Source organism: Verruconis gallopava (genome assembly GCF_000836295.1).
Source record: "Verruconis gallopava strain CBS 43764 unplaced genomic scaffold supercont1.37, whole genome shotgun sequence".
NCBI classification, from domain to species: domain Eukaryota; kingdom Fungi; phylum Ascomycota; class Dothideomycetes; order Venturiales; family Sympoventuriaceae; genus Verruconis; species Verruconis gallopava.
The window spans coordinates 107,866-120,806 of NW_015622173.1; the positions used below are offsets into that span (position 1 = coordinate 107,866).

General features: G+C 54.6%; 6 protein-coding genes across 6 annotated transcripts; 2 read left to right on the top strand and 4 right to left on the bottom strand.

Annotated features, from left to right (window-relative positions):
• Positions 1 to 215: 215 nt before the first annotated feature.
• On the bottom strand, positions 216 to 4,614 carry PV09_08159 (uncharacterized protein). The gene is made up of 2 exons (XM_016362018.1): positions 4,022 to 4,614; positions 216 to 3,857 (listed from the first exon to the last, which is right to left on the bottom strand). The coding sequence occupies exons 1-2, from the start codon at positions 4,276 to 4,278 to the stop codon at positions 842 to 844; spliced, it is 3,273 nt and encodes a 1,090-aa protein (XP_016210138.1). The 5' UTR covers positions 4,279 to 4,614; the 3' UTR covers positions 216 to 841.
• A 700-nt stretch (positions 4,615 to 5,314) lies between these two features.
• On the top strand, positions 5,315 to 6,872 carry PV09_08160 (uncharacterized protein). The gene is made up of 3 exons (XM_016362019.1): positions 5,315 to 5,408; positions 5,471 to 5,612; positions 5,696 to 6,872. Exons 1-3 carry the CDS (start codon positions 5,361 to 5,363, stop codon positions 6,391 to 6,393), a joined length of 888 nt encoding a protein of 295 aa, XP_016210139.1. The 5' UTR covers positions 5,315 to 5,360; the 3' UTR covers positions 6,394 to 6,872.
• On the bottom strand, positions 6,806 to 7,510 carry PV09_08161 (uncharacterized protein; the record flags this gene model as incomplete). The annotated part of the gene is made up of 1 exon (XM_016362020.1): positions 6,806 to 7,510. One exon carries the CDS (start codon positions 7,508 to 7,510, stop codon positions 6,806 to 6,808), a length of 705 nt encoding a protein of 234 aa, XP_016210140.1.
• Positions 7,511 to 7,927: 417 nt separating this feature from the next.
• Positions 7,928 to 8,399, bottom strand: PV09_08162 (uncharacterized protein; the record flags this gene model as incomplete). Its single annotated transcript, XM_016362021.1, has 3 exons — positions 7,928 to 8,045; positions 8,107 to 8,271; positions 8,326 to 8,399. 3 exons carry the CDS (start codon positions 8,397 to 8,399, stop codon positions 7,928 to 7,930), a joined length of 357 nt encoding a protein of 118 aa, XP_016210141.1.
• Positions 8,400 to 8,583: 184 nt separating this feature from the next.
• Positions 8,584 to 11,541, top strand: PV09_08163 (uncharacterized protein). The gene is made up of 2 exons (XM_016362022.1): positions 8,584 to 8,758; positions 8,814 to 11,541. The coding sequence occupies exons 1-2, from the start codon at positions 8,630 to 8,632 to the stop codon at positions 11,175 to 11,177; spliced, it is 2,493 nt and encodes an 830-aa protein (XP_016210142.1). The 5' UTR covers positions 8,584 to 8,629; the 3' UTR covers positions 11,178 to 11,541.
• Positions 11,461 to 12,879, bottom strand: PV09_08164 (uncharacterized protein). The gene is made up of 2 exons (XM_016362023.1): positions 12,769 to 12,879; positions 11,461 to 12,714 (listed from the first exon to the last, which is right to left on the bottom strand). The coding sequence occupies exons 1-2, from the start codon at positions 12,791 to 12,793 to the stop codon at positions 11,735 to 11,737; spliced, it is 1,005 nt and encodes a 334-aa protein (XP_016210143.1). The 5' UTR covers positions 12,794 to 12,879; the 3' UTR covers positions 11,461 to 11,734.
• Positions 12,880 to 12,941: the final 62 nt, after the last annotated feature.

The window sequence follows — 12,941 nt, forward strand, 5'->3', positions numbered from 1 at the left end:
GGGGGGGGGGGGAAGACAAAAAAAGATACGGCGGCGTGGCATTTCAAGAAGCTGGTTGGCAGGACGAGCTTCCGCGTTTGAAGTTGTTGAGAGAGGGCGGAGGAGAGAGAGTATAGCCTGACGCATAGTTGTCTACGTCCCCTGAACAGGCTGCAAGATTGATGGGAAAAAAAAAGTTCAAAATGTCAAGAGCGGAAACGGGGAAAGGGGGGGAGTGAAGGAATGTATACAGTTGGATTTCTTATAGTACTTTAATCAATCAAGACATTGATCCCGCGCAAATATCAAAACCACTACTTAAGCTGCTGCAACGCTGTCTTGCCACCACGATCGCAACGTGCGTGCAGCGGATCACACACATATACGCACACACGCGCGCGCACACATACACACCCACGCACACACGCAAAATTCCCACACAACCCCTCTCTGAAAACTCATCCTTGCCATGGCGCACAAACAGATATACTGCAGGTCGCTCACTGCTCTTCCTTTCCAGTGTAGCATAAGCTCTTCGGAAAACGCTTTGATGAGACGCCATTCTCACTCATTCGTCGCCGAGGCAACACGGTGCAGAACGAGGCGAGCGACGTTGCCCAGTCGTAGTCGCTGTTGGGTCGGCATGTCCGAGCTAACATATTCCCATACTTGCTGGCGGGGCCGTCCATCTCAGGCTCCACACGGGCGAGCTACGGCGATCTTTCTCAACGAGATATGTCCGCCGAGAGGCGCGTGTCATGGAACCCCAAGAAAGTCGGGCAATTCAACGCATCGCTTGTCAGAAATAGTTGTTTTTTTATCGGTTTCTTTCTTTTGCATCCCGTCCCGTTGTATGACTCAATCAATCATAGGCGCCAGTACCTCCGATCTGACTTGCGAACGCCGTCGAGATGGAGCGCGCATCATCGTCGTCAAGGCCAACCGTAGGTCTGCCTAGGCCCCTTGCGAAGCCGCTTGTGCGTTCGACGCCCTGCCCATTGCTCTCGACGTAGCGTTTCAGGCGATCAGACTGGCTCAAACTCGTTGGCTTCGCATCGTTGATAGTCAAGCCGGCAAGAGAAACGCCACCCTCCTTGCCACCCGCAACGCTGCCTCCATTCATGTCGGTAAACTCGCTTGCTGCTTCGCTCTCGCCTGCGACGCTGGGTGCTGCGCCTCCGCTTTTGCCTTTACCGCCCGGGTGCCGGGGAAGCGAAGGCCATGCTTGATCGAAATTTTGGAACATGGGAGGGTAATTCGGGTTGCTAGCTCCGCCAAGTGGAAGGCCTACGCCGCCAATGGCAGACGAGTGGACGGAGGAAACGTCGTCGGGAATGTATCCCACGATGGATCCGGTATCCGTGTACTCCGATCGTGGACCGCGTACGGGCATGGAACTACCTGGACCTCCCCGTGCACCAGAAAGGGCACTGTTCGACTGCTGGTACGCCATCTGGTAGCGCTGTGGTCCCCGGTAGGTAGTCTTTGGACGGGAGAACTGCAAGAGGGAGACCTGCAAATTGGACAAGGGCCCTTCGACGAGACAGTTACGTTCTTTGAAGTGCAAGAGCAACCAATGCCATAGCGGATGCTTAGAAAGGACTTTCGGGTTGCCCAGGATGACAAGACCATACTTGGCACGAGTGAGTGCGACGTTGAGACGCCTCGGGTCGGACAAGAAGCCAATGCCCTGGTGGTCATTTGAACGAACGCAAGAGAGCACGATGAAATCCTTCTCTCTGCCCTGGAACGCATCTACGGACGCCACTTCAATCTCCTTGTAGTTGTCCTTCTTGAAAGTGCCTTGCGTTTGCATGGTGCTGACTATGTAGCTGCGTTGACCCTCATACGGGGTGATTACGCCAATAGAGTCCGGACGCACGCCAGCCTTGAAGAAGCGTGTGACAATCTTCTCGACGTTGGATGCCTCGGTGCGGTTGAGGTACGAAGTTCCCGAGGCGGATATCTCCTCATTGCCCAGATTCGACCAGAACATCATGGGGTTGTCAACGACAGGCCATGGGAAATCGATCTCGCGCTTCAGGCGCTGCTGTACAGTGACGCCATTTTGGAGGGAGCCGTCGTAGAACATGTTGGAAGGAAACTCGGAGAGGCACGGGTGCATGCGGTACTGGACCTGCAGACGAATGGGAGAACAGCCTAGGATGACGAGACGCTCGAAGAGGGACTGGTTAAGACCGGCTTTGGCGGCCTTCTTGTTCATGATGACGGGCCCAAGCTGCTGGTGGTCACCGACGAGGACAACCTGTTTGCAGCCAAGCACAAGCGGGATCATGCACTCCGGCTCAGCGGACTGTGTGCTCTCATCGATGAGCACGGTGCGGAACTTGAACTTGGCGAGTCGCGGATCTCCCGCACCGACGCAAGTGCAGCAGATGACGTCGGCATTAGACAGAATCTCGCGCTCTGCAGCGCGGGTGAGCTGCTTGAACTTCTTTTCGTCCTGGGAGGAGAGCTCGCCGAGTTCGTCTTTGAGCTGGTTCAGCTTGCGAAGTTCGACGTTTGTGTCGTTCATGCGGACCTGCTCGTGCAGAGACAAGAAGCCGACAGGAGATTCGACGTCTTCGCGAGACTTGGCTGTGACGCGGACGACTTTGAGGCCAGTGCGGTGGACGCGTTCACAAAGCTGGTCAACAGCGACGTTGGACGGTGCGCAGACAAGAACCTGGCCGCCGTTGATTTTGGACAGGTGGTAAATGATCGTTGCGGATGTGACTGTCTTGCCCGTGCCCGGCGGGCCCTGAATCAAACTGAGGGGCTTCTGAAGTACGGTCTTGACGGCGTTGATCTGACTGCTGTTAAGCTCGGGAAGTCCCGGCACGCTAAACTTGCGCGGGAGCTGCGTTTTCATGGGAGCGGCAGCAACGTCATGGCCAAGCAGCCGGTGGAAGATGTAGCCCGAAACGCTCATCTCATCGATGGCAAAGGTTTTCATGGCGTGCTGCATGCGGTCGAACGAGGTGGCTTTCCACACGTACTCAGCGGTGAAGTTATGGGTACATTCGGTGGGCACAGATTTGTGGTCGCCCTTTGTGCGTAACTCAAGTGTGACCTCGTCGGACTGATTGTTGGGGACTTTGATAACATAGCCCACTCCTTCCCAATGAGGCCGGAGTTCACCGGTGTACTTCAAGCGCATTTCGTCTCCGACTGCAAGTTTTACGTCCCCAAGCTCGAGCTTGGGCAGCACGAAACTGGCCAGGTGCTTGTTGTTCAGCGCGAAATCCCAACGCACGGTCAAACTGTCTTGAGACTGCGACTCCTTCAACTTGCGATCGTAGTCGGCCTCAATCTTGACCAGCGGCCCAAACACGTTCTGGTACTGATAGGCGTCGTCATAGCGTAGCAGGACCGGCGCGGGCTCGTCGTCCGCGCCTGCTCCCTTTTCCAGATCCTGAATTGTTGCCGCTGCATTCTCTTTCCATAGTTCTTCCAACTTGACGATGAGCTGCGGGCTCAAATGTCGTGCGCGTAACTGCTCCTGGTCACTCGGCTGCGCGACGAGCCAGGACAGAAAAGAGCGATCCTCGATCAGCGGCTGCCAACGCGAGGTGTCCCAGGTCATGTCCTTGGAGGAGGGCATCGCGGCGCAGGGCTGGCGACAAAGGAGGACGACGACGGTGTCTGACTTTGCGGGAATGAAGCCGAGCAGGAAGACGTTCTTGGTACCGCAGTTGTAGCATTCGAGCACGGTGTCGCCAAGCGCGGACGAAGGGTGCAGCTGGACCTCCTTGTGGCGAGCACGCACGAGGTGATTGATGATATGTGACGACGACGTATTGCCGCGAGCGCTGCAGAACCATTTCTGGCACACAAGGCACTTGACAACGCTTGAAGGGTTGTGAATCCCGCAGTACCTGTACGTAGCACACAACATTAGTCTGCGTCCATCCCGGCCCACGGCATACTCGGATGCTATGCAAGTGGTACAGAAGCATATCAACGCATAGGTGTATGGATGCGGAACAAACATGTCCCAAAAAATTTTTCACGGTGAAACGGACTCGCGATGCAGACGTACGAGCAAGCGTGAGGCGGCAGTTCAACCTGCTCCTCTTCCTCTCTCTTTGGCCCCTTCCCATTCACGCCGCCAATAGCCATGCTAGCCAGGCTCTCCGTGTCGTCATCATACACGTCGCTCTGGTCGTCGTCGTCGTTGTTGCGGCGTCTGCGCGGGCCGCCCAACCCGTCGAGGATACTCTCATCGTCGCCGAATTTGATGTTGGCTGTCGAATCGGAGACCAGGTGGTTGCCCAAGTGTGCGAAGGCGCCTTCCATCGCAACCTACGGCGGAGGCGTTCCCTAGTAGCGGAGGCTCGGATCTCGTGCTCTGTACGGCCGTACAGACAGAGAGAAGGTCGTCGCCGAAAAACTGGACACGGGTGTGGGTTCGGATATCAGTATGGGAGGAGGAGCGGACGATGCGTGGCGTAGAGGGACCACAGATTGGTTCATATGGAAACGGCTCCGTGGTTTGCCCAGCACAAACAGACAAGCGGACTTATGACGAAAGTGACAGAGCGCTCAGCTGCAGCGGAGGGGGCAGTGAAGGAGGTGGAGGCCGCCTCAGTGAGGGACAGACTGTATGAGGTTGGATATTTGCGGCCGAGTTTGGGCAAGGTTTGGTACTTTTGTGAGATCCACACACACACACACACAGACTCGCACGCCCGCACGCCCGCACGCACTTCGCTCACGGCTCACCTGCGCCCAACGGCCTGCAGCCGCCACGGCCACGTTCGCATGCAGGGCCCGCAGTCAGCAGTTCTGAGCATGGGCACGTATAAGCAGTCCCGCCCTCTCACCCTGCCATTGGCCCCGGCCCCTCCGAGCTCGGTGGCAAATTTCTGCTTCCGCCGTCTGGATCCGACCAGGCAAGATGGCGGGAAACGAACTTGATATCGTGGTAGCACCGTGAACGAGATGCCCTGACGCCGACCAAGTTCGTGATCGCGGTGGACGTCATGCACGCCTGTCCGCCCGCTTCCCAAGAGATGCCCACTGTGCGCTCGTGCCCGTTGATCCGGCCTGGTTCTTGTTCCGACGAGGGTCGGACACTTCGTGCCTTTGTCCAGAATCGCCGTTGGCGAGACAAGCAGGTGCTCAGAAGCTTCGATCCGTGCCTGCGTTCATCCAATTCGCGTTGCGTGGCATTGTACCGCTCTGCATCGATAACGTAGAGTAACAGAGGCAGACGTACAGAGTAGGTGTATTATTAGTGGAGAATTAAACGTGCACCCTATTTGCGGCCATGTCGCATGCTGATTGGCCCATAAAAAAATTGTTGCATCAAAAAATCACGTCCTACCCGACGGTCCCCGCTTGATGCGAGTCTTCTGCCCCAGACACTCATCGCTACAATGATTCGAAGACAGGCGCGCGAGAGGCGGGACTATTTGTACCGTCGGGTATGTAGCGCGAGTTTGAACACGTCCTGTGCAAGACCCAAGACTAACGAATCACTGGCAAGGCACTTACGCTGCAACAAGCCGAGATCGCGGCAAAGAGAGCCAAATTGAAGGATGCTCTCGCGCGAGGGAAGCCTCTGGACCCAGAGATAGCCAAGGACAAGAGCCTTCGAGAGGATTACAAGTTCGACGAGTCTCGCGCCGGTAAGTACGCCGCTCGACTGCGATCCTCTGCGCACGGAAGAAGAGAGCCAAGGATGTCCCGCTCACGGTTTCAATCGCAACAGACCGCACGACCGAGGAAGAGCTGGGCCTCGACGACGAGTATGCCGCCCTCTCAGGCATCCGTGACCCGCGCATCGTCGTGACGACGTCGCGCGACCCGTCCTCGCGCCTGTCAACCTTCGCGAAGGAGATCCGTCTCCTCCTCCCGACCGCCATCCGTCTCAACCGCGGCAACCAGATCCTGCCAAACCTCGTGCAGAGCGTCAAGGCCAATGACATGAGCGACGTGGTGCTGCTGCACGAGCACCGAGGCACGCCGACCGCGCTGACCGTATCGCACATGCCCCACGGTCCCACGGCGTCTTTCAGTCTGCACAACGTCGTCCTGCGCGCCGACATTCCCAACGCCGCCCGCGGCACCGTCTCGGAGTCGTACCCACACCTGATCTTTGAAGGCTTCAGCACCAAACTGGGCAAGAGGGTCGTGCAGATTCTTAAGCACTTGTTCCCGCCACGCGAGCCATCGAGGCAGCTCGGCAGCCGCGTCGTCACCTTCAAGAACATCGAGGACAGCATCGAGGTCAGACACCATGTTTTCGTCCAGACCGGGTACCAGAGTGTGGAATTGGCCGAGGTCGGACCGCGGATGACGATGAGATTGTTCGAGATCAGGAACGGAACACTGGAGAACAAGGACGGAGATGTCGAATGGCATCTCAACCAATACACGAGAACCGCCAGGAAGAAGGACTATCTTTGAAGTGGGCAAACAAGGTGCCTAAACCCGAGAGACTCTGGGAGAGATCTTTCGTGACTTGCCCATGTGCCCACGCCAGCGGGGATGTGCAGGTGGCATTCTCACCACATGCCCACACGTTGTCAACTCCACCTGAACGGCCAGACTGAGTACGCATGGCTCATCTCTTAATGGTCTCAATGAGCGACTACGTGGCAGAATACGATACCGGGCATCGAAGCAGTCATGCTTGAGCCCTGAATGGGCGAGACGTGGCGACGTACTAGTCGGATGTTGTGGCGCACTTTGCGGTAGGAGTGAAGGAAGCGAGAGAGCTGAATATGGTCTACTCGCCACCGATCTGGCGAAAAACACCTCATGCGTCATTTCCGCCGAGAGGATAGCGAATACGTAATGAAGACACTAGTCTACATTTCTAAGAACCGCCCCAATTCTTAACCAGCTCACTGTTCAAAGCCCGCGTGCACTCGGCAATCGTGCGACGTGCCACTGCGCCTCTCAGGGCCGCTGACCCGATGTACATCTCAAGCTTGCTCCTTCCGCACCTGACCTCCGTCTCCTCGTGCGGATCCCAGCCCAGGTTCAGCACGTCCGTCATGTAGTAGAGGTACATCAGCATTCGCGTGCAATCAGCTTTCTTGGCAGCCATGTAGACGGCCTCTGTAGCGCCCAGCGTCTCAGTCAGGACGTCGCGAATCAAGGTCCTGCCCCAGTCCTCCTGGAGGTCGACCGCCGTCTCGCAGTACCCGTGTCCCTCCACGGCGATGTGCCGCATCCACGCCCTCTCGATCGGATGTCTGTACTGGACACGCTTTGAGGAGGAGCACGGCTGGCGAAACGAAGGCGGAATGAACTCTTCGAAGTGCCAGATGGCGCGCTCGAGACGCTGAAGCTCTGAGCGTATGCGGTCTTTTGTCTGGGCGGGCTTTTGGGACAGTGTCGCCATGATCTCGTCCGTGCGGGGCGTGGAGCTGCGAGTGCGTGCTTTCGCGGAGGAAGCCATGTCGTCCCTGGAGGTGGTGCTGTCCCGTCGTGTCCTTTCTACTGCTCGCTTGGTAGCCTGTAGTTCCGGCGCATTCGTGCTCTTTTCATGCGGCAAGACCGAACTATGTAAAGCCATGGCTCCGTCCAATCTGACGTGAATGGTTCTACTGCTTGATCTAACTATGTCGAAGCGGTATTTGAATGAGCCTTGTTAATGCTCATGTTGCGCATCTTCGTCGCAAAGCCGGACGGTGTAAATAGCAATGGCACGCGTGCGTGAGTGATGTTTCTGAACGATGACCATTACTGGTTATAGTAATGTCCAAGTGAAAACAGATTCTTCACGAGGACCAGGAGCCGTTTCCAGCGACCGAACTGTGGTCGGCAGCACTGGAAGGCGCGCACGTTGGTGGGGACGTCGGACAAGCCAGTGAAGAAAAAAAAAATAGTAATAATCGTCATGGCATTTGTTGAACACCCGTCCTGAAGCAGTTGCATTGAGAAACTTTTTCTTTCATTGGCTTTCCATGATACATGCTCCATTCCTGCGCCCTTAGCCGCCGTGGAGTGTCGAGATGAACATGATGTGGTCTTTCGCCTGGATCTCATATTCACCTTCGCCCTCCAGCGACCAGTCGCTGTCGTTGATGAGTACGAGGATTCCCGGACGGCTGCTCTTAACGTTAGCTGCTTGCTTTGATGGGAAACCCGAATGCAGGCTGGAAGATTTACACGGTGTCGTCAAGCACGAACAAATCTTTCCGCGGGTCCTTCATTTTGTTCTTGCAGAGGTAGTCGATGAGCCAATTGATGTTCGGTCTGTCGCCTGCGGCTGTCTTCAAGGGAACTTCCATCCGATGCACCCTCTCATTCGCGAACAGCATTTCGAGACCGCCGCTGTCTTATGTTAGGTGCCGAGCTCTTGCCGTTCAAACACAACTCAGGACTTACGAAAACTCTACGGTGATGGGCAAGCTGGCTACCTCTGCAGGCGCTCCGCTCTTCGTCTGCTCAGACGCCGCCATTGTAGAACGCGATGTGATTTTTGTGTCAGAACGAATGCCTACAGGATCTTCATTTGAAGCTAAGTGCCTACGTTATGCCTTGAAGTTGTGTTGACAAGAGGCCGCCAAAGATATGTTATGCACGCAAATGTGGATCGCACCAAAAATTTATCCTTGACCAGCCAATCACCAATCACTTGCACATCTCTCAACCCGCCAGCTCCCTCGAAACATGGTCAACTCTGCGCATTATGACTGATGTGAAGCTTGAATACATCAGCGTGGGTGGCAATCGGCATCCTGCCGCTGCAGATTGGGACCGCCATTCAGGCATCCTTGCCTTCGGTGCGGACAACAACATCGCACTATGGGATCCTCTTGTATTACGCGCTCAATACTTAAAGATACTTCTTCCTTTGCTGACTATGACCCCAGGAAAAGAACCACACTGGCATCCATGCTCTGTTGAAAGGCCATACGGACTCTGTTAATGCCGTCAAATTCATATCTGCCGCTGGCTTTCCAGATCCGCTTCTCATTAGTGGATCTGTAGACAAGACGGTTCGGATATGGCGAAGATCGAACTCGGATTCGACGTCCTGGGCCGAGGTTGCGAAGCTGGATGCGCACGCGGCTTCCATCAATTGCATCGCAGAGCTTTCGTCACAGAACATTTTTGTGACGGGGGCGGCAGATGCCACCGTCAAGGTGTGGCAGATCCAGTCTGACAGCGCAAAAACTGAGGACGTGGAGGTCGCTCTCCTCCAGGAAATCCAGATTTCACCAAGATTCTTTCCTTTGGCTATTGCCATCGCCAGCCTCGCCCCTCGTTCAAACGCTAAAACGGGTGAGCTGATTTTAGCAATTGCTGGAACGAAAGCTTCGATACAAATTTATGTCGCAAAAGGCGAAGATCCTGCATCGAGTCATTTCTCGTTAGTGGCGACGTTGACGGGTCACGAAGCGTGGATACGATCTTTGGCAATCGTAAACGAGATACCGGGTGATGCGTCAAGCGACTTCATTCTGGCGTCCGCGAGCCAAGATAAATACATCCGACTGTGGCGGATCCATCGTGGACATGACCTTCCCACCTCAAGTCGAGCCCTCAATGATCCCACGTTGGGCATTCTGGCAAAATCTTCGTTGTCTAACAAAGCACATCGTTTCTCGACGGCAACACAACAATTTTCCGTCACGTTCGAAGCCTTGCTGTTGGGCCATGAAGATTGGATCTACACGGCATCGTGGCACTGCTACAAAAATCGCCTGCAGCTTCTCTCAGCAAGTGCAGATAACTCACTAGCCGTCTGGGAGGCGGATGAGTCAACCGGCATCTGGATGTGCGTTGCGCGCCTCGGCGAGATTTCTGCTCAAAAAGGCTCAACGTCAGCAACCGGAAGCACAGGTGGCTTTTGGGCTGGTCTCTGGTCACCAAATGCCAGTGCCGTTGTCAGTTTAGGTAGGACGGGAGGCTGGCGCCTTTGGCAAAGAGACATTTCTGAAGGGTCTGATCTTTGGATCCAGAAGCCGGCCGTTACAGGACATACCAGAGAAGTTAATGGTTTAGCATGGTCCAGAGACGGTGCGTACCTGCTGAGTACGGGAAATGACCAGACAACAAGATTGCACGCTCAGTGGAGGGTGGATGGCCGCTCATCATGGCACGAATTCTCACGGCCCCAGATTCATGGATACGATATCAATTGCATTGACACAATCACGAACTCTCAATTCATCTCAGGCGCGGATGAGAAGCTTCTTCGCGTGTTTGACGAACCAGATGGCGTAGCGGACCTGCTGAGCAGCCTCTGTGGTATCTCCAAGCCGAAAAATATTTCCCTCCCCGATGCAGCAAACATCCCGGTCCTCGGACTGTCTAACAAGGCCATCGAAGCCGTCGCCGACGACGAAGCTTCAATAGCCATCGGTGATGATAGAAATGCGGTTGACCCTGCGTCAATTGTGCACAAGTCCACACTCAAACTGGACGAGCCTCCGCTCGAGGACCATTTATCCCGACACATGCTCTGGCCCGAACGAGAGAAGCTCTATGGCCACGGGTATGAGATTAACGTTGTGGCAGCAAGTCATGATGCGACACTCGTTGCAACAGCATGCCGTGCAAGTTCTGTGGACCATGCAGTAATACGATTGTACGACACGAAGGAGTGGAGGGAGGTAAAGCCCGTCCTGAAAGCCCACACTTTGACGGTCACAGGTCTACGTTTCTCACCAGACGACGCATATTTGCTGTCCGTGGGAAGGGACAGGCAGTTCTGCTTATGGAAGCGGAGTGAAACCTCACCTTCGGAGTACAAGCTTGTGCAGAACGATGCGAAAGCGCACAGCCGAATGATTCTCGCGACGTCATGGGCTCCAGCTGCAGCGGGTCGCATATTCGCTACCGGCGGCAGGGACAAGACCGTAAAGATATGGAGACTAAGCGACGAAGGTGCGATATGTGTGCAGAGTATAAGTACGGATGTGCCCGTGACCGCCTTGGCGTTCGTGCCGGAACCGGTCGATGGCAAGATCGTGCTTGCGTACGGCTTGGAGAGTGGGCAGCTGTCTATCTGCTTCGCTTGTTTGAACGAGGGCGAATACGCTATCAGCCCCTATGCACAATTTGGCGTGCTCCAACAGTCGAAAGCGGTATTGCAGCTGTCCTGGCGACCGGAGGCAAACACCGAAGGTCAATTGCGGCATCATGACGGTGGAGAGTTAGCATGGGATCTTGCCATCGCCAGCGCAGATAGCTCGCTACACATCGCAAGGGTAGATTTCCGCTTGCAGTAGATGGATATCGACAGCGTCATCTAGCCTGATCCCCGAAATATCTGCAGAAACGAAGGGGATTCGAATGTGCAACAGACCAAGTCAGAGCTTGTTTGCTTTGAAATGCATCTCAGAACAAAAGGCCCGCATCAAAACGAAAAAAACTCCTTCTTCCACGACATTTTTACCACACTGTAATATGAGGGTACACAATTCTGGCTACCGCTGAGCTTCAACTCATCGATTCCAATCGAAACTCTACCACATGAATAGAAAAGGACAAGTGAAGTGCCCGAGTGCGCTTGTTTAAGATCGCTGTCCACAGACGCGTCCGTGTCATTAATATTCTATCTTTCATTGTGTGACTGCGCCTCGGTACGTGAGTCTGGCCTGAACGTCTACAGCGCCAACTGGCCATTATCGACGCCGGTTTCGTCTTCTTCTTTTCCGGCTGTCGGACTATACCCTCTGTAGTCATTCTAGCCCTAGACTTCAGTTGCATACAGCAGAACTTGCGCCCGTGCAGCTCACGCTTTGGACGTCCTTTCCGGTGATCGTCCTATCCGTCATATTCAGCGTCATACCTTATTCTCGAGCTTAAAGATCTCTTTTTTGACCTGTAAAGCCATCAAGCCAGCCCTCTCTTCAGCCTCAATCTTGTCGCTCGCCTTCACAATCTTTTCTAGCCTCTCGTCCTTTTCAAACTGCCTAGACATTGTGTGTAATGCCGCGCCGCCACCACCCCTCATCTGCTGTTGGTGATTCATATCCTGAATCTTATAAGCCAGATCATTTATCCGCCTCGTTCCAAAGTCACGGTTCGTTAACAATGGTGAGGACGACAGAGTATTGATCCAGAACTTGTTCCACAGTGCGGCAAGGAGCTTGGTGTCGAGGCTGGATTTGTAATGCGAAACTTCGAGCTGGTAGTAGCGGTCTGCATGAGCGCCGAAGTCTTGAATCTTCTCCATAGGGATAGTCTGGAAGCCGTCGCTGTCCGTTGCGGAAGCGGGCTTATAATTGTCAGGATATGTTCTGAAGGCGCCGATCTCCACCCTGCCCGCCGACACCGTCCTATCGGGATCAATCACAACTGCCAAAAAGGGATCCTGGTGCGCTTGTTGGAGGTTCTGGGTGCTCACGTCTATGCCCGATAGCCAGCACCCGTAGCCAGGGTGGCTGTGATACCAACCCACAATGTTCTCGCACTGTCCATTTGCTTTTGACATTTCCAAATACTGAACGATGTACTGAAAAGCCTCTTCTTGTGCATTTACTCGAGTCTCGGTCGCCTCAACAGGTAATCTGAAGGCATCGGTAACGATGAAGGTGTCTCCATGTACTGTGCCTTGCATCAAGCCCATGACTTCAATACTGCCACCGCTACGGGCGTGCATCACCATCTTAAGCAAGGCGACTGCAGAAATCCGCACGTGTTTGAAGTAGTTTGGATCTTTATTCCACGGCTTTTGGGTTTGCAGGGCCTTGTAGGCGGCCTCGTCGAAATCATAAAGAGCATCGCGAGTAGAATCGAGCAGTTGTATCGAGTTCTCGAGCTCTGTTGTTGTGATTAGCAGGTCCTTAATTCTTCACAAGGGTTCCATTTGCATACCCCAACTCTTCAGCGAGGCGTCCATGTTGAATCTGACTACGTGCACCTCGTCACGTTGGGAAGCATTCTAAGCTTTTGACGTTTGTACTCACCGTACTGGCGGCGCAAGGCAGAACGTGGCGGGGCAAACATCGAACAGCCACAATGGAGCTGAAGACAAAAGTGGCGCAACA